The sequence below is a fragment of the Neomonachus schauinslandi genome, chromosome 10 (genome assembly GCF_002201575.2).
Source record: "Neomonachus schauinslandi chromosome 10, ASM220157v2, whole genome shotgun sequence".
Lineage (NCBI taxonomy): Eukaryota > Metazoa > Chordata > Mammalia > Carnivora > Phocidae > Neomonachus > Neomonachus schauinslandi.
Window position 1 is genome coordinate 24051450 of NC_058412.1, and position 22337 is coordinate 24073786.

The following is a 22337-nucleotide window of genomic DNA, read 5'->3' on the forward strand; positions in this document are numbered from 1 at the left end:
GTCTTCACTTTTTTTGCCAGAGAACTAGGCATCATCAAATACTTATGCTTCATCCTGATCTTTCATCCAAAGATCATTAATGTAATTACCTGGGAAACTCAAATAAGATGAGATGCAAAACCTTCTATCTTAGGCGTTGATGAGGGTTAGGGGGAACAGCTACCCTCTTCAACAAATCTCAGACTTACAGAGGTAGAATATCTCCATGTAGAATTTTCTCATCTTCTTGATAATCACTTCCACTACCAAGAGAAAACTCAAGAGAGTTGTAAATTCAGTCGGGCACACTTGAAAAATGCCTTTTTCCATAGACATTCTTCAGGATTTCCTATACGCCGAGATTCAAAGGGTTTGGGGTTTGTAAATAAAAGGTGGCCCTCTATAAGGCATGACAAAAGTAAGCAATCTCAAAGAAACTAATGACACGGTAAGGTTTTAACTATCTAGGCACCTGCTTTGCCTAGAAAAACAGCCTGTTGATTTCATTTGTCATCACTGGGCCTCAAAAAGCTAGGCCTTAGCCACCACCTGGTGAGGCTGATAACGCGCCATGTCTTACAACTGCCGCAGTTAGAAAGGCTGAGCCTTCTCCTTTAAGAAGCTGACTCACGTGGATGCTGTGTTGTGTGCTCTCAGCTGGGAAGGAGGTGGATCCTAAGTCTCTCCACATTGGCCGCCTCCGGAGAAGGGGCAGAGTTAGCCTCTTTGATTGGCTGTACGAGTACGAGGAGTAGAGTCAGGGGCGGGGCGAGCTGCGGGAGCTCGCCCTGTGTCTGCGGCTTCTGGGAGGGGTGGGCAGCGACGCGGAGGGGAGAGGGAGTGGGGGAGGGTGAACCAGGGAAGGGGCGGGGCCCAGCGGAAGGGGCAGGGTGCCGGGGATGGGGGCGGGGCCTAGAAATGAAGGGGGTTCTGGGCCAACCGGGAGAGCAGACTGTTCGAAGGGCGGAGCTATGCTGAGTGATTGACGCGGAGGCCCAACCAGGGAGAGGCGGGGCCAAGGCCAGGGCCTGACTAAACCTGGAGACTCGGTGGCCGAGGGGCTTCATCCCAGCTGAGGAGCGAAGAGCCGCTGGCGGCCGCGGATCTCACAGCCGCTCGGGGTGAGTGCGGTGGGCGGGGGGCTGGGCTCGGAGCCCGACGGGGGCTGAGGAGCCCTCCGGGCCGACGGCTTCGAAGCACTCCGGGATCGGCCCGGGGCGGGGGGACTCAGGCAGGAAGTGCCTCTTCCTCGTCGGGCTCCCCCCGGGGTCCCAGCGCGGCCGCCCTCGACCCCTCTGGGCGGGCCCGAGTGCCGGGGCTGCGCGCTGGGCTGTTTCCTCTTTGTGAGGCCCAGGCGCGGCGGCCGCCGTCGGCCCGCCCCCGCCGCGCAGCCGGGACAACCGGCGCGACCGCAACAGCCGCGACCCCTCAGCTCGGCGCCCGCGCCCTCCCGCCGGCCAGTTCCCCGGCGCCGCCTAGGAGGCCTTTCCGCGGGCAGTTTGGCCGGCGGGCCCCCCCTCCCCCCCCACCCCCACCCCCCCCCCCCGCCTGCCCCGCCCCCACGGGCCGCGTCCCCGCCGCAGTGTCGGGGGCGCGCCGGGATTCCGCGCCACCGCAGATGTCCGGAGGCCTGCTCCTCGGCAGCCTCGCCGCGCCCCCGGCCCCCGAGTGAAGTCCGAACTCGGTTCCGAGCTGCGGAGCCGTGATTACGCCGCGGCGCGGCCCCTCATGAAAAAGAGCCACCGTCCCGGCCCCCTGGCACTAGCTCCGGGCGGGGGGCCGTGTTGGCTTTGTGTCTGCCCCGCCTGGTGAATGTCGGCCACCCTGCCCTGTAGCTCGCAGGCTGGCCCCAGAGGCGAGCGTGGGGCCCCGCTGGCCCGGCGGAGGGCCGGGTGCGACTGTTGGACGGCCGTCGGGCGTCCCCGCGCCACGGCGGCCAGGCCGGGACCCCGCGCCGCCGCCCGCTCAGCTGTTTCCGGCCAGTGTTTGTGGTGCGGGAGGAGGCCGCGCCGCGCTCGGCCCCGCCCCTCCCGATTGGCCCGCGGCGTCACGTGTCCGCAATCAGCTGGGGCCAGCTGGGGCCGCGGGCGGCTGGCGGGGTCTGGGCGGCTGCGGGTCGCGCCCGGCCTCGCCCCGCGGGTGGGAGGGTGGGCGTGCTCTTGCAGCCCCTTTATTCTGCCCTCCTTCGAGGTAGCTAGGTAGGACAATGAGTATTGTGAACAGCGGGCGTTGGAAAACGGAACTGCTACCAAAAGATCTGTTTAATCGTGACACCTATTAATCTCCCCCCCCCCCCCCGCCCTTCAAGGGAGAGAGTCTGGGAAGGTGTACAGCTCATTTATTTTTAAACTTTTTCTGTTTACAGAGCCCTGTCGGTAATCTGAGGATTTTTATTCCAGGTCTCCCTGACAGATGGAAAACCTGAAGTAACCTCAGGCTAGCTAACCTTGTGTTTTTGGAAAACTAGACTTGCTGGTGAAGTCACACTGGGGGTAATGGGATATTAGCTCACTTTGCGTGGCCGTGTATACAGTGTTGCAGCAGCGTTCCAACACAGACGAACCAAAATACACGAAGTGTTCCCAGGGTAAATATTTCTGCCAGATGTGAAGTATCTTGGTGGATTCCTCTCCTAAGGCTTGATTGCATATTTGTACTGTGTTAGATAAGAAGGAAGTTACCAAGAACTTTTCTCTAGAAGCCTGTAGCTTAGTAAAAAGTCATAGACAAATGAAATTGAGTAACAACAGGGCAAACGTACGTGTTACTAAAGTATGAAATGAGTGTCATGGGAGTTTCAAAATAGGGCAGTGGGTAAGAGTGAAGTGGGAAGCATTCTTTTTTTTTTTTTTAAGATTTTATTTATTTATTTGAGACAGAATGAGAGAGAGCACATGAGAGGGGGGAGGGTCAGAGGGAGAAGCAGGCTCCCCGCCGAGCAGGGAGCCCGATGCGGGACTCGATCCAGGGACTCGATCCAGGGACTCCAGGATCATGACCTGAGCCGAAGGCAGTCGCTTAACCAACTGAGCCACCCAGGCGCCCCATTGTGGGAAGCATTCTTAAATGGATTGGTATTGCTTAGACCTAGAAAATGGGAGAGTCTTTGGGTGGCTTTTGGGCAGAAAGGCCTGGAAGGAAAAACAGGCCTGGAGCATTTACAAATAGTGAGAAGGTGGAGCTTGTGGAATTTGGCACACAATGTATTTTTCCATTTATCCCATTATCTTTCTGGGAACGTAGTGGAACACCAGGTAGAATGTACCTTCTTGGGAAGGACATATCTAACTTTATCATATCCTCACCCATCTCAGTGCCCACTATAGGCCTACTGGTTGACTTTCTTTTTAAGTATCTCTAGCAACCATCTTATCTGTAGGGGAGGGAGATAATAAAATGTGCTCAAGTAAATTATTTAATTCTATACAGGGGAACTATGGAAATTGAATTTTTAGAAAACAACTTTTCCAAAATGGTTAGTAACATACATGTGGTTTCTAAAAATAATATATGGTTGGATCATCAAGGACCTTTCCCCACTTATTTGCCTTTTGCTCTACTGAAGTGGTAGAAGAGAGAAAAAGGTTTAGAAACAAAAGGGAAGGGAAATAAAGCCAAAATTAAGTCTAAAAAGAAGATATTAAATTAGACACTACCCTCCAACATAGTCCTAAATATGTTCATGAGATGTGAAAGCTAGTTCTAAATATATTCATGAGATGTGAAGATAGTCCTAAATACATTTGTGCCCAAAATACCATTTTAGGTTTTATAGAGCCTAAATGGCTATATAAATCCTTATCTGTTTCTCTGGTAATCCTGTCCTAATATCTGGGTAATGTAGGAACTGAACCTTAGCTATGACATGAATTTGTTACTTGACACCTTAATCAGGAAACCAGACAGTTAATTTATACTCTAGTCCACCCAATAAGGCTTTTTTGACTCATAGTATTGCATCACAACAAATGAGAGATCTCGAATTTGTCCTGCCAATGGGGTGTTTTGGGGAGATTACCAACTCAGTTTAGCTGCCTCACTGAGTTACATAACTACTCTTATTTTCTAGTGATGACTAAACAATAAGTATTAATAGAAATATAGTAAACCTGGAAAACATTCAACAACAAAGGCATTATTTGAAGGACAAAAACAAAAGTACAGGTTACTGCCCATTGAAGACCTGATTCCATAACCAGAACATCATTTGACACAGCAAAGGAAACTGGTCGGGTATTTCAAGAGAACAAGAGGAAAACAGAGCTTTCGCTTGTCACTGAAACCTTGGCTTGGTAAATATTTTGTACAAAAATTGGTAAATTGGTTTTATGGATTGAACTCAATTTATTTTCTCCCTTTTAAGTTTTCAATAGAATTTAGTCACAAGTCAGTATGAAAATAGTTGATGAGAGAACAATAGCATTAAATGTTAATTATAGTAATCGACCCAAAACTATTAAAAGTCTTTAGGTTTTGTTCCTTCTTTTGTCTTGGAGAGGGGAGAGCCTGAAAAACAGATAAACAGGCTTCAGTGTGTTTTCATTTTACCAGAACCATCGCAAAACACAATTTCCTCTGGAAGAGCAGATTTCTTGAACCCTTTCTGCACTAGGCCTCTGCACATTCAGTTCCCTGCTGGAGAGAGTCTTTGTAGGTTGCATTTGCCAACCACCTCCTGGCATTGGAAAAACCCCACTCACTTGTCCAGCAATAGGTAGAGTCCCAGTATTGTCTGTTCTGTGGTCCATGGAAATGCCCTGAGGCTTTACAGAGGAGAAGTCTGTGAACAGGGTGTTTTTCTCATCAGTGGGTCCTTACAGATGCAAATCAATACCTACTATTCTTCCTGGTATTTTTAGGGCTGGGCAGTGTGATGCTTTCTTTGGCCAAATCTACCTGCCAGGGTTGGATCCCAACTGGATTATTAATTACAAGGAGGGTTGGAACTGTGACAATGAGAATTTGAGATGCTTCAGAAGGTTTCTAACTTTCCTGTTGCTTGTAATTTCTGTCACCTCTTCGCTTAGCTTTGCAGTAATTAACATGAGGTGAAGCCAGTTAATTGTTATTTGTCTCATATTCTGTGTTTTGCTTTCTTCCTCCTTTTTTTTTTTTAAGAGATTTTATTTATTTGAGAGAGAGACAGAGAGCATGAGCATGGAGGAGAGCGGGGAGCAGGGAGCCTGATGGAGGACTTGATCCTAGGACCCTGGGATCATAACCTGAGCCGAAGGCTGACCCACAGAGCCACCCAGGCGTCCGCCTTCTTCCTCTTTAATAGGATGGGGAAGTTGGGGTGGGGAATGTGGATGAAGGAAATCTAATTTTACTGCATTACCTTTGTTTAACATTTATGGTATGCCGGGCACTATTCTCATAATGTATAATCTGCATTGAATTCTCACAACTCAGAGATGGATACTGGTATCTCCATTTTACAGATGAAGAAGCAGAGGATACCTTATCCAAAGTTTACACAGCTTTTAAGGGGCAGAGCTGAGATTTGAACCCAGGCTGTCTGATTTCAGAAATCAAATATCTGGGCCACATTGTTTAAATCCTGGGGATGCGGAGAGAAGGAAGCAGCAGCTAGGTGGTATATATTATTTATTTTTGCAATCTTTTTAGAGCTGATCTGATTATAGAAAGTTAAAGATTTTAGCTAGGAATATCTGAAGAAAAGGGGAGCAGGATTAAATTGATCCTGTCTAATACTCCTGTTGATCCTTAAATCTGAGTGCCAACTAAGTTTACTTTTTTACTGAGAAAGACTGCTTTCTAAATGAAAAGCCCTTTTTGCCGTCTGAAAGCGTTTTTAACAGGGGTCAGCATACTTTGTCAGGGGCCAGATAGTGAATATTGTGAATTTTACAAGCCATAAGGTTTCAGCCACAACTATTCAAGACTCTGCTATGGCAGTGAGAGAGCTTTCCAGTATAAACAAATGGATGTGGCTGTGTCCCAATAAAACTTTATTTAGGGACGCAAATTTGAATTTCATGTAGTTCTCATGTGTCACAAAATAATCTTTTGATGTCTTTTTCCTACCATTTAAAAGCATAAAAACCATTCTTAGCTTGTGGGCCATTCAGAAACAGGTGGTGAACTTGAATTTTACCCACAGGCCTTAGTTTGCTGACCCCTGCTTTTAAGGAAAGTATATAGCAATGAGCCAGACAAAGAACAAGATACCGTATTTGTCATTGATTTTGTGTGTGTGTGTGTGTATGCATATATATATATTAGCTGTGAACAAGTAGAATTTGAAGTGAAAAACAATAACATTTAGCATCCAAAAAAATGAAATACCTAGGTATAAATCTAACAAAATGTTACAAGATCTATATGAGGAAAAATAAATGAAATCAAGAGGGGCGCCTGGGTGGCTCAGTCGGTTGAGCGTCTGCCTTCAGCTCAGGTCATGATCCCGGGGTCCTGGGATCAAGCCCCGCATCGGGCTCCCTGCTTGGTGGGAAGCCTGCTTCCCTCTCCCACTCCCCCTGCTTGTGTTCTCTCTCTCGCTGTGTCTCTCTCTCTGTCAAATAAATAAATAAAACCTTAAAAAAAAAAATGAAATCAAGAATGAAATAAATGGAGAGACTACATGTTCATAGATAGGAAGACTCAGTGTTGTCACACTATTAGTTATTCCCATTTTTGGATTCAGTGCAATACCAATCAAAATCCCAACAAGTTACTTTGTGAATATCAACAAACTGATTCTAAAGTTTCTATAGAGAGGCAAAAGAATAGCCAATACGATATTGAAAGAGAAGACTGACACTACCTGACTTTAAGACTTAATATAAAGTTACAGTAATCAAGACAGTATGGTTTTGACCAAAGAGTAGACAAATAGATCAATGGAACAGAACAGAGAGCCCAGAAAGAGATCCACATAAATATCATGAACTGATACTTGACAGGTGCAAAGGCAATACAGTGGAAATGAAATACAATTTCATTTTCAATTTCCTCATGTAGATAGTATTTTCAATAAACCAGTGCTAAAATAACTGGACCTCCACATGCAAAAAAAAAATCTAGACACAGACCTTACACCTCATTCACAAAAATTAAAATCAGTCACAGACCTACATGTAAAATGCAAAACTATAAAACTCCTAGAAGATAACATAGGAGAAAATCTAGATGGCATTGTGTATAGCAGTGACTTTCTTTTTTTTTTTTTTTAAATATTTTATTTATTTATTTGAGAGAGAGAGAATGAGAGAGAGCAAGCACATGAGAAGGGGGAGGGTCAGAGGGAGAAGCAGACTCCCTGCTGAGCAGGGAGCCCGATGCGGGACTCGATCCAGGGACTCCAGGATCATGACCTGAGCCGAAGGCAGTCGCTTAACCAACTGAGCCACCCAGGCGCCCTAGCAGTGACTTTCCAAATACAACACCAAAGGCATAATCCATGAAAAATAATTGATAAGCTGGACTTCATTAAAATTAAAAACTTCTGTGCACAAGACATCAAGAGCACAAGAAGATAAGCCACAGGCTGGGAGAAAAAATTTGCAAAGATGTCGGGTAAAGGTCTTATCCAGTATATACAAAGAACTCTTAAAAACTCAACAAAAAGAAAACTACCTGATTTTAAAAATGGCAAATAGCATATGAAAAGGTGCTCCATATCATATGCCATTAGGGAAATGCAAATTAAAACGAGATACCCCTACACACATACCAATTGGAATGGCCAAAATCCTGAACACTGACATCATCAAATGCTGAAGAGGATGTGTAGAGTAACAGGAACTTTCATTCCCTGCTGGTGGGAATGTAAAACGGTACAGCCACTTTGGAAGACTTGGCATATGATCCAGCAGTTGTACTCCTTGGTATTTACCCAAAGGAACCAAAAACTTAAATGGATACAAAAACCTGCCTTTCATGGATTTCTTAAAGAGAAAAATCTTGGCACGTGTTTTTTTGCTATGAACCTAAAACTGCTTTAAAAAAAAAAAAAACCCTTAAATCTCAACTAAAAATAGACATTTTTAGAGAGTTGTTTTATTGACTTGGACTCAAAGTAGGAAATTAAATAGTCCATATTGTCTAATTTTTGAAATAGTTGACTTCGGACACAGGTTGGAACTGCATGAGTCTGCTTATGTGTGGATTTTTTCGATAAATACGGTACTGTAGATGTATTTTTTCATAGTTTTTGTAATGTTTTCTGTTCTAGCTTACTTTATTGTAAGAATACAGTTTATAATGCTTTCAACATACAAAAGGTGTTATTTGACGCTTATGTTTATGTTGTCAGTAAGGCTTCAGGTCAACAATAGCCTATTAAGTTTTTGGGGAGTCAGTGGTTACATGCAGATTTTCCACTGTGCAGTGGGGGCGCGTGGTTGACATCCTTAACCACCACCCCCCACAATATTCAAGGGTCAACTGTTAAACATTCCTGGAGACATTGTATTTTGTGAATTTTTCAAAGCAAAAAAGCTTTTTTTCTCTTACAGATTCTGTAAATCCTGTGAATTTTTTAAAAGTTCTATAAAAAGGTAGAGGTTCAAAAATGTGATTGTTTCACCAGGGTCTCCTATTAAAATAGAAATGGAAAATTCTAGCTAAATATACTGTTGAATGGGGAAGGAAATTGAAACAATTACTAAAATGTGATCTTTAGATCATCTGTGAATTTCACTTATATTTTCAACCTGGCCCTTCAGTTTCCATTAATTTCAGATAAACTGATAATAGGCTCCTAGTAAACAACCATGTTTGGTACTTATTTCAAGCTTTTAACGATTTTAATAACCTGGAAGTAAGAAAAGCTAGTACCAAAGAGGACTTATTTATAAAATTATCTGGGAAATGGTACTTATTAAAATTAAGATTTTTACTGTTTTTTGCTTGAGATTGTAAAAAGGAAGAAAGCATCTTAAAACTTTAGCTATGATGAGTTTGGCCCTAGTTTTGGTTATAAACTTGAACTTCAGCACTGACAGATACCAAAGCATGCATTTTATTACTTAGAGACACAGTAAGGTGCCCCTAGAGTCAACACAGAGAATATTAGTCATGTGTAAAAGCTCAATTTTAAGGTGTTTTTAAAATATGTGGCTGAAGAGATTTGGAACTCTTCTAAGTCTAAGCAAGAGACTTAGCATATCTGGGAAATATTTTGAATGTAAAAACAAAAATAGAAAGTAGATCACTGGTTACCTGTGACTGCAGAGGGCTTTGTGGGCATTTTGGGGAGGTGATAGAAATATTCTAATGCTGGGTTGTGGTGATATAAAGTAGTGGCACAACCTTATAAATCTACTAAAAATCATTCAATTGTATACTTAAACGGTGGCTAAATTTTATGGTGTGTAAATTATTCCTTTAAAAATCTGGGGACTTTTTTGCTAAAAGAATTAGCTATATTCTATTTTGTCAGAAGAAAAGTTTCCAAGGTTGTAGAGGAGTGGTCTGTATGAGCTCTTAGAAAAAGATGTGGGGCACCTGGTTGGCTCAGTCGATTTGGGCTCAGGTGTAATCTCAGGGTGGTGAGATCAAGCCTCAAGTCGTCTCCATGCTAGGTGTGGAGCTTGCTTGGGATTCTCTCTCTCTTCCTCTGCCCCTCTCCTCTCTCTCTCTCCTCCTCCCTCTCTTGAGAAAAAGAGAGATGGCTAAAGCACATGCTTTGACCTTATTTTTGTAGTGCTATCAAATTTAGCACAAATATAGGGGTACCTGCGAATGTGCATTGCATTTAATAATATACACTCCCTGGCCACAAGAGGTTTATCTAGAAGGGATGAGAATTTGAATTAAGACGTTGATGGGGAAGGAGGAAAGACCTCCAAAAGTGATTTAGGACGTTTTGTGAGAGGTTGCCAGGGTTTACTGGTTTAGGAGAGTATGTCTTTCGAACTGGCCACCACCTAAGAAAGGAAATACAGGAGGGATCAGCATGGAGGCAGGAAGGGTACATGATAAATCTGAGGAGAAAGGCCATGAATCTGGCAGCCCTCTAGTCACTAGAGAATGAGGAGAGGGAAAAGAACAACTGGAACAAGGTTTCATTCAGGCTTCAGCTTGGCCAGTGTCAGGAAGTCACATAGACTTTATTTCTTCCTCTGCAAAAATAGGGTGACGATTAAAAAACTGTCAGGATTAAATGTGGAATGTGACCTAGTGTCCCATACAGTGTAGACACTAAATAATTACTAGGTCTAAGGCAGAGTTCAGTATATCCTCCAGGTCCAAAGGAGTCTGATTCAGGCACTACGTCTTAGCTTTTTAATGACCTTTCTCCTTAAATATAAAGTGGCATTCTGATTGATAGCAGCCTCTTGAGAATTTGGATAGTGTGAGTCAGTAGGTCGAGTCTCTAGCCCTGCAAAACTAAGGCTTAACACCTAGAACCTAATGACCCTGCAGAGGTTTTTCTACTTCCTAAAGATCAGACCTTTGATAGAAAAGGACATTTTGCTTGCTTTTGCTAGATTCCATGGCATTCTAGCCTATCTTTTTTGGCAAATAACTAATTTTACAGTTTTATATCCATATATAGTACTCTATAAATGGAAATCACAACTAGGAATAGTGATCCTGCACAGATATTTTTGGTCTTGGTAATGAATCATATAATTGAATCCAGTAAAAATACTTGGGTAAAAGTAAAAAATAGACTGAATTTGAAGCAAGGAAGAAAAAACATGTTAAATCTCTTTACCCCATTTAGGAATGAAGAGATTGCCTGTATCCAGTAGCAAATGGTCACAGCTATATGGTAATTTTGAGTTAAAGATAGAATGATGTAGGCAGAGGGTACAGGGAGAGTTCATTTTGAAGTCTCAGTACATTTTCCACAGCGGCCTTGTGTCTGCCATGGCCAGTTCAAAAACATCTAGTTAATACTGCATTATGGTTGAAAGAAGTTACAATATGAATATTTAAAAGTTTGAAGGAAAATTCGCTTTAAAGTAATGAGTCCCAGAAGCCCAAGCAGGAGGCTAAATCGCTGCACTATACTGGTTTTCAGAGAATTATGGAATCTGAGGACTGTCTTAAGAGGTGAGACTGTAAAACCTTGCTGTTGATTACTTTCTGTAGTTGAGCAGCAGTTAAGAAACATGACCCAGATCACCTGCTCACAAGTTGTTGTATGCTGTGGTTATGTGAAGAGTCATAAACCCAGGTGTCTTACAGGGGAAGTAATTATGTGACGCAAAGTGGTGACTGAGCAGACCCAATGACCTTGGGGGAGTGCAGCTACCAGTCACCTCCAGTCATTGTTGCCACAGGAGAACACGTGCCCTGTGGGCCAGATCTCCCTATTGTTTAAAAAACAAAACAAAACATAGGCTCTTTAATGAAATCTTTAATGTTTGATGGTGGCCCAGGTGTTTTTTATTAATAAAAAACTTTGTCGGCCAAATTAAACATGTGCACATATGTTTTGTAAGGGAAGGGTTATTTGTTTTGTTCACTTTTTTTTTTTTAAAGATTTTATTTATTTGAGAGAGAGAGAATGAGAGAGAGCACATGAGAGGGGGGAGGGTCAGAGGGAGAAGCAGACTCCCTGCCGAGCAGGGAGCCCGATGCGGGACTCATCCAGGGACTCCAGGATCATGACCTGAGCCGAAGGCAGTCGCTCAACCAACTGAGCCACCCAGGCGCCCCTGTTTTGTTCACTGTTTTATCCCTATGCCACCAAATGAGTTCAGCCTGCAGGCCTAAAATTTGCAACCTCTGACCTTTATGTAACAAATACTGTGTTCTTAAGCATCTGAAAAAAGTAGTGCTATCATTTTAAAGGCTGGTGAAACAATAGTAACTCTTCTGTTGTCATTTTGCAGAAATGTAATCAAAAAACTAAGTATTTCTTAAGTCTTGTTTTCACCCAGGGTTTATTCATTGACATGTTTGTTAATGGGCAGTGGTTTTCCTTTGACTAGCCACAAATTTTAATTGTATTTACCATTTGTTTTTCTTATTAAACTTCCATATCAAAATGTTTAATGGAAGTCATCATAACCTTTGTGATGACTTTTTTGGTGACATTAGGACTGCCTAATAACTAAAGGAAGTTCACAGATGTAAGAAGGAATGATGGAATTTTTAACTTGTAATGAAATTTCCCCAAATTTAAAATGACAGTGGATTCGTACTACAAACAGATTGTAGGGTTTGTTTTCATAGTGGCAGCTGCATCAGCTCTGCATGCCATTTTAAAGATAGGTGATATAAATATTTAAAACACAGGAGCTGAAAACTATACCAGGAATAAATTCTTTATTTAATGAGAGCTGTAGTGTATTCTTGACTATATCTACATCTTTAAAAAATAGTGCTTAAGGGGATTAATTGCTGTGAATTCAAGGAGTTGCACATACTAATACTCTCACTTTTGAAATACTGAAGGGTGATTATCCTTGTTTTCAGAATCTGGGTTTCAAAGCTTCTTGTTTCAATGTTTCAGCACTTCTGTGATTTATTGAATCAGTATGGTTTCTTAAATATAAGTTATGTAATAATGGCTTATCTTTCCCTTCTTTTCTGTGCTTGTTTTCCTAGCCTTATACCAGGGTAATGCAAGAATTTTGGCTTTAGGGTGGGTGAACTGCATTCCAGTGATGATTTTCTGTACTTGAAAGCTCTGTGACCTTTGATCAGTTAATAACCTTGGATAATTTATGAAATGGGGGTGATAACCTCACAGAGTTGTTGGGATGATTCTGAAACAAGAGAAGCACCGAGTACAGTGCCCCCACAGACTCCTAGCATACTGCTGTTAGTGCCGTCGCCCCTCCGGGATTGTAGGGTGCCTGATGGCCGGAGCTGCCCCTCTCTTAAGCGGGACTACCCTCTTCCCATTTCTGATTGCCCCTTTTTCTACTCTTGGGATCCCCCACACGTGCCCCACAAGTCTTTCCTCATTACATATGCTCAGAATGTACCCTTAACACTTAGGCTGAAGCCTTTTTTCTCACATCTCTGCCTGTGCTTCTCATTATTCGGTTTCTGATACTCCAGTTTCTTCCTGTGTTTGTCATACCAGCCAAAAGAGAAGTGATATTGTTCCAGCCTTGCCTAAACATGTTTGCTTCCTTGGCTCACTGCTTCTAAACAGTTCTTAGCTTGGTATGCCTGTTTGTTTGTTCAGTGCATGAACCTTGGATCCTTTAGCACAGAGTCAGCTACTTCCCATACTAAGAACTACAAAGCAGAGATCATTATATATATATATATAAATGGTTCTCTATGACCCCCACCAAGTAGATACCAACAATTTTTTTTAATCCTAATGCTTTCTTGTTCTTTTCCATTTGCTCCTAGGTTTTTAGAACTTCAGCTATAAAAATGGGCAGAATTTTCCTCGATCATATCGGTGGTACCCGTCTGTTTTCTTGTGCAAATTGCGATACAATCCTGACCAACCGCTCAGAGCTCATCTCCACTCGGTTCACAGGCGCCACTGGCAGAGCATTTCTTTTTAACAAGGTTGGTGGGAAAACCAGCTTCATTTCCTAAGTGAGTTCAGTGGATATATTTGACAGCAATACCAGAATATCCCTCAGAGCTTGGAGATAGCAGGAAGAGTCCGAATGAGAGCTGTAATCTGTATGCAGGAAAGTGTCCACTAGCTTGTCTTTGGGACCTCAGGAAGGCATTCCTAGAATGTGAAGTTTCACTGTGGAAGTTTGAAGACTGTGTTACAATAAGAAGGGCAATCTCCATTGCTTCATGAAACATTCAGTGTAAGAATTTAGTAGTGACTTCACAGACTATGGAAGAAGGGGCAGAAGTACCCCTATATCCATGTCACTGATTTATCCTAGGGAGAGGTGCGTTAAGCTTTCATAGTTTGACAGTGCAAGTGAATAAAGATCATCTAATCAACTTCCCTTGCTCTAATTTATGCTCACCAGTCATCCTGATTATGTTGTGGCTTATTGCATGCCAACAGGAAGAGTGTTCCCTGATTTACAAATTAATGACTAGTCTGTCTGCTTCTCTGATTTCTGGCTTGCTTTAAAATTGGTTGATGTGAGGGGCACCTGGGTGGCTCAGTCGATTAAGCATTTGCCTTCGGCTCGGGTCATGATCCCAGGGTCCTGGGATCGAGCCCTACATGGGGCTCCCCGCTCAGCTGGGAGCCTGCTTCTCCCTCTCCCACTCCCCCTGCTTGTGTTTCCTCTCAGACTATGTCTCTCTCTGTCAAATAAATAAATAAAATATTTTAAAAAATGAAATGAAATAAGATTGGTTGATATGATTCTGCCTCCTGGAGTCTGATGTATGTTAGCAGAGTTGAATTTCCAAATCTTTTAGGCTAAGGGGCAGAACTAGTCCAGGGTACTGCTCTTAAAGGTCAGCTAGACTTCCCAGTGGACACCCCTCTGTTCCATTTAGAAATAAGCTTTTCTCTGAAAGAAATGATAGTGTAGATCTCTTGATCTTTCTTTAGGTACAGAGCAGGAGTTGGTATACTATGGCAGGCCAGCTACCTGTTGCTGTAAATGCAGTTTAATAAAGCACAGCATGCTCATTCATGTATGTATTGCCTATGGCTGCTTTTGTGCTACAATAGCAGAGCTAAATAGTTAAAAATCATACAGCCCTCAAAGCTAGAAATATTTACTATATGGCCATTTACAGAAAAGTAAAGCATAGAGGATTATTGGATGTTCAGAACCACTGGAAATTCTTCACAGATTATTTGAACCCATTTGAAAACTGTATCACAGTGTAGTAGGCCTAGTGTGTCCCAGTTGGTTTGTATATAAAATGTATGTCTAGAAACAAATTTGGCAAACTTTTTTGTAGTTGTGGAATACCTGTTGTATACTAGGTTCTCCTTCATTGGTAGCCTTATTTGAACTCCTCATTGAATGGTGAATGATAACAGTTGGATCCAAACCAACGTTTTATGGCTCCAGGTGGAGGACTCTTCACTGCAACAGAAATGTGACTACAGGATATATAAGTAGTGCAGCTTGGACTAGTACATGGTACGGTAATGCAAGATTGCATTAGATGGCCAGTGCAGTGCAGTTTCCAGATATTTGCCTTTCCCAGCAACTTCTAAAACTAGCTCTTGGGAAGGGTATTGTAGGTTTGACTAAAGTAACAACTGCTGTTTGCTTTTCTGAAGTTGCTCTTATTGCACCAACCAAAATAATGTGTACTTCTTCGGCAGATAACTCACAGGGCTTGGCAATTTTGTGTTCCCATGTTTCTTAGGTAGTTAACCTGCAGTACAGTGAAGTTCAAGACCGGGTCATGCTCACTGGCCGCCACATGGTTCGAGATGTGAGCTGCAAGAACTGCAATAGCAAACTGGGATGGATCTATGAGTTCGCCACTGAAGACAGCCAGCGCTATAAGGAAGGCCGTGTGATCCTGGAACGCGCTCTAGTACGAGAGAGTGAGGGCTTCGAGGAGCACGTACCATCTGATAACTCTTGAAGAAAAAGAGATAACTCCATCTTTTCCCAGGTCTCCTTCACTGAAAACAAAAATCTACTTACATACACTGTCACCTTAGCATCAGGGTCGGATTCATGAACTGCGGAACAAGAGGTTGTGAGAATCTAAGATGGAACCTTTCTTTCTTTCTTTCTTTCTTTTTTAATTTTCAATTTTCCATCCAGCAGCAGTGTGTAGAGAGAATATTATGCAGATGCCGTTAATTTTTTTCCCCCTGTGTTTACATCTTGAGGCAGAATAATCTATCTGCAGCTACATGATGGGCTATGTGAGGAAAAAAAATCTGGGCTGTTAGAGTGAAAAAGTGTGTTTTATGTAAATTTTGAAAGGAAAATGTGTCAAGAGCATGGTTTTTAAACTTATTTGGGCTTCATTTAAAAAAAATGTTTTTTAAACCCCGTTACTTCACTTGATTTGCTAGCTTCAGGGAAGAGACCCGACTTTGTGACCAGCGCTAAAGGTTCAGTGTTAGTGTGGCTTGTGCTGGCCGCTGTGCCATATTCTTGTTGGAGATGAACCGTAGCACCAGAGCCCATCCTTCCTTGTCAGTCTTGACCCAAAGATGTCACCATTCCTAGTTATTTGTCACCACATAATTGGTGTTGATTGGAAACTTTTCCTGAAATGGGGCAGAACTGCTTGGTTGTCTTTTCCATGTAACTTAAGCATAGTAATATAAATAAAGTAATAGTTGGATGTTTTTGGTCCTGTGTTGCTTTTAAAAACACCTTCTAAAAGAAGAGCGGAGTATTTGATAAGTAATTTTCATGGTAGTGTTTCTTTTCCTCTCTCGAGCTAAATTGACTGTGTAGAAGAGATTACTGTGTTTAAATTAAAGCCTACTGTTTAAACCCATAGTACTGCATTTAGAAAAGAGTTGAACAGAATGTCAGTGTGCGTTCATGCAGAAAGCATTTCATCTGCATCTGTTTTAAAAGAAGGGAAAATGAAGGAGCCTATCTAAAAATAATGCTTTGCAAAGCATTTTCAGCCTATCCTCAATTTGGTGTTGATTTTGATAAGTCTGTAGAACCTAATAGTTTCATCAAAGGACTAGATCTGTCATTAGCATTATTTTCTCAGATCTTCCCTCCGAAGTTCAGCTATTGAAATTAAAACTGTACTTGGTCCCTTCAGGGATCAAATTTGACTCAGGGTGTTATTTTAGCCCCAAACGTACAACATTATGAAATATTAAAATATAAATGTTTCTTTATCCAAACTATTTCTAGGTATTCTAGTATTTGTTTCTGGTGGAATAAATGACATTAAAATTGGCTAATTATTTAAATGTATGAATGGATGTTTGAGTGCTCAATCTCTAGGTCTTTGTCTATAAAGGATGTTTGCCTCAACTAGCAAAATCTTTCATTGATATTAGAAGTGACTCTTGAGTACAGTTAAGATTAAGTTTCTCTTCTTTGCTTCCCGGCTCTTGGTTAGAGGCATAGGTGTCTGATTAAGTAGGTGTATAATATTGCATTTGAGATAAGTGGACACAAATGATCTTTCCTTCACCATGGAATAAATCTTCAAGCTTTAAGAGACAGCTTTCATTCCCATTCATTTCCATACTGGCCTTTGATTATATGCAGATCCCTGGTAGCATGCCTTACCTGCAGCACTATGTGCATTCGCTGTCACAATAAAGTATATTTTGTCTTGCATTGGTTTTGCAAAACTACTTATTTCCCACTGATCCTTGTCTTAGTTTTAACTTAGTTTTAATAACATCTTATCTTAGTTTTAATGTGAACACATATGTAATACCTTTGAGTAGCTATGGCTTTCTTCAGTTAGTGATAAGGTGATATTCTGGCTTAGTTAATTTAACCTAATCTACACCAGGAGATACTGAATTTACCAGTAGTAACTTCTGTGTGATGATTTTTGCCTCAGACACTGACAAACTACAGTTTAGTATATATGAACAAAAAAATGTCCTATCACTAGGTTAACTTAGGGAACTGGCAGGTACCACAACAAACAACGAGGTCCTCTGTGCCTTTTAAAAACTTACATTTGCAAAACTGAAAAAAAAAAGAGCAACATGAACGATGAAGTCAGATTGGATTGTTTATTGAAAAATGAACACTGTTCACTGGAGATGGGAAAGCACTTAATGGGAATGATTCTGCTTTGGGATGAAGAGGCTGACCACATACAGGGGAGAGTATACCACAAGATAAGCGGATTACTGGGGGTTGTACAGGTAAAGCTTTAATCTTTGAAGACTTCAAAACCCTCTTCATTTTAGATGACAATGGCCATAAGTTGTTTTGGTTTTAAACATGAGTGCTTTTATTTAAAGAGAACCTAAAGTGAGTATTTTTGGGATTAAGCGTTTGTTAGTAATTACTGTAACAATTTAAGTTACCCTTGTAAATGGCTACTTCTGGATTGGAGGAGAAAAATAGCGTATCTATTTTCTAAATTTATTTATTCATAAAAGTCTTATGGGATGGCCCCATACCCCAGGCCGAAATCAGTCCACAGGTAGTTTGGATCCAGCAGTATTGGGAAACTACCAGTTGTAAAAGATTCAGAGACATGTTTATGATGGTTCATTTCCACACCAGTTATAAAAATATCTCACAGTTTAGACATCCACTATTGCATGCCTGTTTTTAACACCAACTTCCCACCAGGAGCCATATAAAACCTTCTAGGGAAGGAAGGTGTGAATTGGGAGTAGAGCAAGATTAAACTGAAAAACTCCAGTTAGGCTAGCACTTTGCACTAATATGAGAATTCTAGAAATAAAGCGGAACTAAAAGGAAAAATTAGGATGCATACCCATCTAAAATTGAGTATGAATTGCATGGCTTCTTTATTTTAGAATAGTGGGACTTAACAAATTAAAACCTATTATGGCATAAAATATACATTCCAAAGCACCATTAAGGGTTTTGTGATCCTGGACAATACTCAACATATTTAGGCTTTTAATATTTGTAATCTGACCACCTGGGAGACTTGTTAAACAGTGAATTATGCCTCTCCCAATACTGGATTGGTCTCTGAGGTGGAGCCAAGAAATCCAGATTTTTTACCCAAATGCAAACAACTTATCTGCAAATACATGACCATCACTATTGAAAGGGTTATTCAAACTCAATACAGTAGTCTCCCCTTATCCGTGGTCTCCGTTTCTGAGATTTCAGTCACTTGTGGGTCAGGAAGCAGATGATCCTCCTGACATACGGTCAGAGGTCAGGAGTAGCCTGACCTACATCAAAATGCCTACGTCATCCACCTCACTTCCTCTAGTCACGTTGGTATTTTATCATTTCACATCATTACAGGAAGAGGAGGGGTGAGAACAGTACAATATATTTTGAGAGAAACCATATTCACATAACTTTTGTTACAGTACTTAAAATTGTTCTATTTTATTGTTAATCTCTTACTGTGCCTAATTTATAAATTATAGGAAAAAGCAATATGTATAGGGTTTGGTACTATCCGCACTTTCAGGCATCAACTGGGGCCTTGGATGTATTCCCTGCAGGTAAGGGTGCTAATGCAATGTATGGTTTATGGTATGTTACCACCTGGTACAAACAGGTATTTCTCAAAAAGAGGCCAAAAGACTTGGATGAACAAGAAAAAAAAGGATTAATATGATGTCCACCTGCTTAAAAACAGTGATCCTTAAAAGTGAGTAAATACAACAGTTAGATAAACTTTTTTCCTAAGATATACTTTTTAAAAGGAGGGGAAAAGTCTCCGGGAAAAATCTTTCTAGGAAGATCACTAGCCTTCAAAGGCCTGTCTTTAATAACGAGTGTGATTTATTAACTATGTGACTTTGGGAAGTGTGTGACTTAACCTCTTAACCTTTGTTTTCTCAAGTATGAATTATAAAAAGTCCTATCTTAAATGATTCTTGTTAAAACATAGTGAAATACATGGCCTAAAAACCGGTTAGGGCGCCTGGGTGGCTCAGATGGTTGGGCGTCTGCCTTCAGCTCAGGTCATGATCCCAGGGTCCTGGGATCGAGTCCCGCATCGGGCTCTCTGCTCCTTGGGAGCCTGCTTCTCCCTCTGCCTCTCTCTCTCTCTGTCTCTCATGAATAAATAAATAAAATCTTTAAAAAAAAACAAAACGGTTAAGTATTATGTAAATGTATCTATACTTTTTTCCAGTGAACCTTTACAATCCTTCACAATTTACTCTAATGAATGGCCAGAATGCTTTCAAAGTTCTTCAAATCCTTCCTGGTTTGATATGCCTTTATAACAAATTAGGGCTAGAAATCTGCTCTTTATCAAATGTTACCATCTTGACCTTTTGCCATAAGGAACCTTTCATAATCTGTTTCAGTAGACATTTTACTTTGCTTTCAATAATTGTCAAGGCTCCTATTTTTCTCCTACCATGGAACAAAAGGAAACCAAGGTAAAGTTTAGTGAATACAACCTCAGTGATAAGGTAAATAAATAAAAAAAAAAAAGCCTCCATTTCCCCCCCAGCCAGACAAGGTAACTTTTGAGAAGAATCCTGTAAGAATTTTCACTACAGGTATTGACTAGTTCCTTTACAAACCTAATTTTCTTTCTCCTGTGTTTGTCTTAGCCTATTTCACACTAGTGCTCTAATGGAGTTAGTCCAATTTTTAAAGAGTACTAAGATTATGAGAAAAATGGTTTTATATACCAAATCATGTCATTTCAATCCTCTGTGGATTTCCCCTAACGATGAACAAGTCATCTCTTGTCCCTGGATTTAACGCAAAGTACAAAAACCAATTCCATCTAATAATTAAAAAAAAACCATACCGAGAGCAAAGCCCAGCTTTGGAAAAGGAGGTATTTATGTTCCTGAGGATTGGCCAGAGGTTTTCAGGGACTGGTGCAGTTGGGAGATCCCACCTGGTGTGCCCCTGGGTCAGGAGGGTGGGCTTCAGCTGTTGCCCAGAATTTCACTTCCACCAACTGTTGAGGTCCCACGGAATGAACTGTCAGCACCTGGCCACACTACCTTCTCAGCTAACCAACTCTACCTGTAGCCCTCCCAGAAAACACCGGGCAAAGTGGAAGCGTTACTGTGACCACATGAAGATTCTGTGAGTGTTCTCTTTTCCTAGCTAAGCCATCTCCCTTCCCCCAGGTTCCAGGCCAATTGGAAGGTGCTCAGAGGCATTTCTAAAACCTGCCAAAATGCCAAAAGGAATCCAAAGCTTTTCAAACCCTTTCCTGAGTAAATCCCGAGTCCTGTTTTAAAGTAGGCTCCCTCAAAAACGAGTCTCAACGATTGAGAGGGGGCAGTATTTTCAAGGACTTAGCAAATAATGAGTAAAACATCTGAGTGGCCCTGCTGATTTTTACCCTGCACAAAAAATGTTTAATTTTAACGTCCGCTGGAACTCATGCTACCAGAAAAGCACCAGTAGATGGCACGAGTATGCAAGTTCGGTTCTTAACTGTCAGTCTGACCTGTCTTTTGGAAAGATCGTCGGGGCAGTCTCTTAGGGTCGGCTCACCCAATAAGAGAGGATTTTACTCCGACGGGGGAGAGTTGTTGCGGGGGCCAAAGGAAATCAGATGTGAGCACATGCTTGGAAACTATAAAGATTATAAAGATTAGGTATTGTTTCCAGTTTTTGTGATAGGTGGTTTTTTTTCTGTTTTAGTATCTAAAGCTTTAGCTTCCACAGCTTTAAGCAGTAGTTTTTCAACAATTATTTTTTAATATTACCTTTTATTTTGAAAAGGGTAACCCGAGTCCTGGAAAGCTGAACGCCACAGTATGACTTTGCAGTTAGTTAACCTCCTGAAGCCTTGTTTCCTCAACTTTAAAATACGGAAAATAATTTATGGAGAATGTGTGTGAAAACTCTTTATAAGCCATACAGTATTCTAAAAATAAAATCATTCCTATAATTTGGGTGAGATTTAGCGAGTTATTTTGCATTGCCTCCAGTTGCTAGAAAGTGTGTGCGCGTTCATGTATCCATTGGGCAATGTTTGAGCACCTATTCCCTGTAAGACGATATGCTAACAGTTGGCAACACCTGGCGCCCAATTCCCGGCAGTCAGATGAAGGACATTCGCAAAGTCCAGTAGAAATGCCCCGAGCTACTTTATCCATACTGAGTGTATCCCTGCTGTGGGAAATGAAAGGCATCCAACACAGGAGTGTAGAAGCTCGTGAAGGGCCTTCCTTCTTCCAGCAATTGATTCGTTTCTAAATTTGAACAGACGGAACGTTCCAGATTAAATGAAAATAACAGAAATCATCTCTGTGTGATGGATTCTGAAATTGGATTAACCTTCCATTCTAAAACAAGCTTCATCTGTCTCCCTTCCAGAAGCAAATATAAATCAGCATTTCCAGGGCATGTGGCCATGAGAGAGGACAAGGCTCACACCTGGCAGCCATGCCAAGTAGAGGACATCCATAAAGGTGTAAGCCAAGGCTCAGGGCCTTCTCTGCACAAGAAACATCCCAGGTAAAGTGTTCTTTAAGTTGGAGGAGCAGGGACTGGGGGAGGGGAAAGGGGGGCTTGTGGGGGGGTGCTGGAGCTGTAAATTCACAGGCCCTCAGATTTAGGCATTTTCCGATGAGTGATCTCACACTCAAGTGCCTTTGGATGCTGGAGAGTTCATTAAGGGAGGCCTGTGGGCCTGTGTGAGACTGTGGAGGGTGGGGGGCTGCAGAGTGGAGAGCCAGAGCACATACCATTTCCAGACCGTCACTTTCGACTCAGATCAAGAGACAAACACAGTTTATTCTCTGTGGCCTCGGGGCTCCAGCTCACATCCCTAATCTAGCCCAACCATACATTTTAAACATTTGGAAACTAAGGCCGGAAGAGGTGAAATGACTTAAGCCGAATTCTCATTGTAAGTCCCAGAGAAACTATGTTCAGGGTGAGGTGTTTCAACACAACAGAGAGCCCAAGGGG

The 22337-nt window shown here is 41.9% G+C and overlaps 1 protein-coding gene across 3 annotated transcripts; it reads left to right on the forward strand.

Annotated features, from left to right (window-relative positions):
- The first annotated feature begins 912 nt into the window (after positions 1–912).
- On the forward strand, positions 913–17093 carry YPEL5 (yippee like 5). 3 transcript variants are annotated; one of them, XM_021697311.1, is made up of 3 exons: positions 913–1100; positions 13273–13437; positions 15181–17093. In XM_021697311.1, the coding sequence occupies exons 2-3, from the start codon at positions 13297–13299 to the stop codon at positions 15403–15405; spliced, it is 366 nt and encodes a 121-aa protein (XP_021552986.1). In that variant the 5' UTR covers positions 913–1100; positions 13273–13296; the 3' UTR covers positions 15406–17093. The 3 variants fall into 3 exon arrangements, with proteins under 3 accessions (XP_021552986.1, XP_021552988.1, XP_021552987.1); XM_021697313.1 differs by lacking the exon at positions 913–1100 and adding an exon at positions 2558–2566; XM_021697312.1 differs by lacking the exon at positions 913–1100 and adding an exon at positions 4095–4271.
- Positions 17094–22337: the final 5244 nt, after the last annotated feature.

Coding starts and splice junctions, on each gene's coding strand:
- YPEL5 (XM_021697311.1), top strand. CDS start 13,297: ATGGGCAGAATTTTCCTCGATCATATCGGTGGTACCCGTCTGTTTTCT. Junction 13,438..15,180: donor GAGCATTTCTTTTTAACAAG/GTTGGTGGGAAA, acceptor CATGTTTCTTAG/GTAGTTAACCTGCAGTACAG.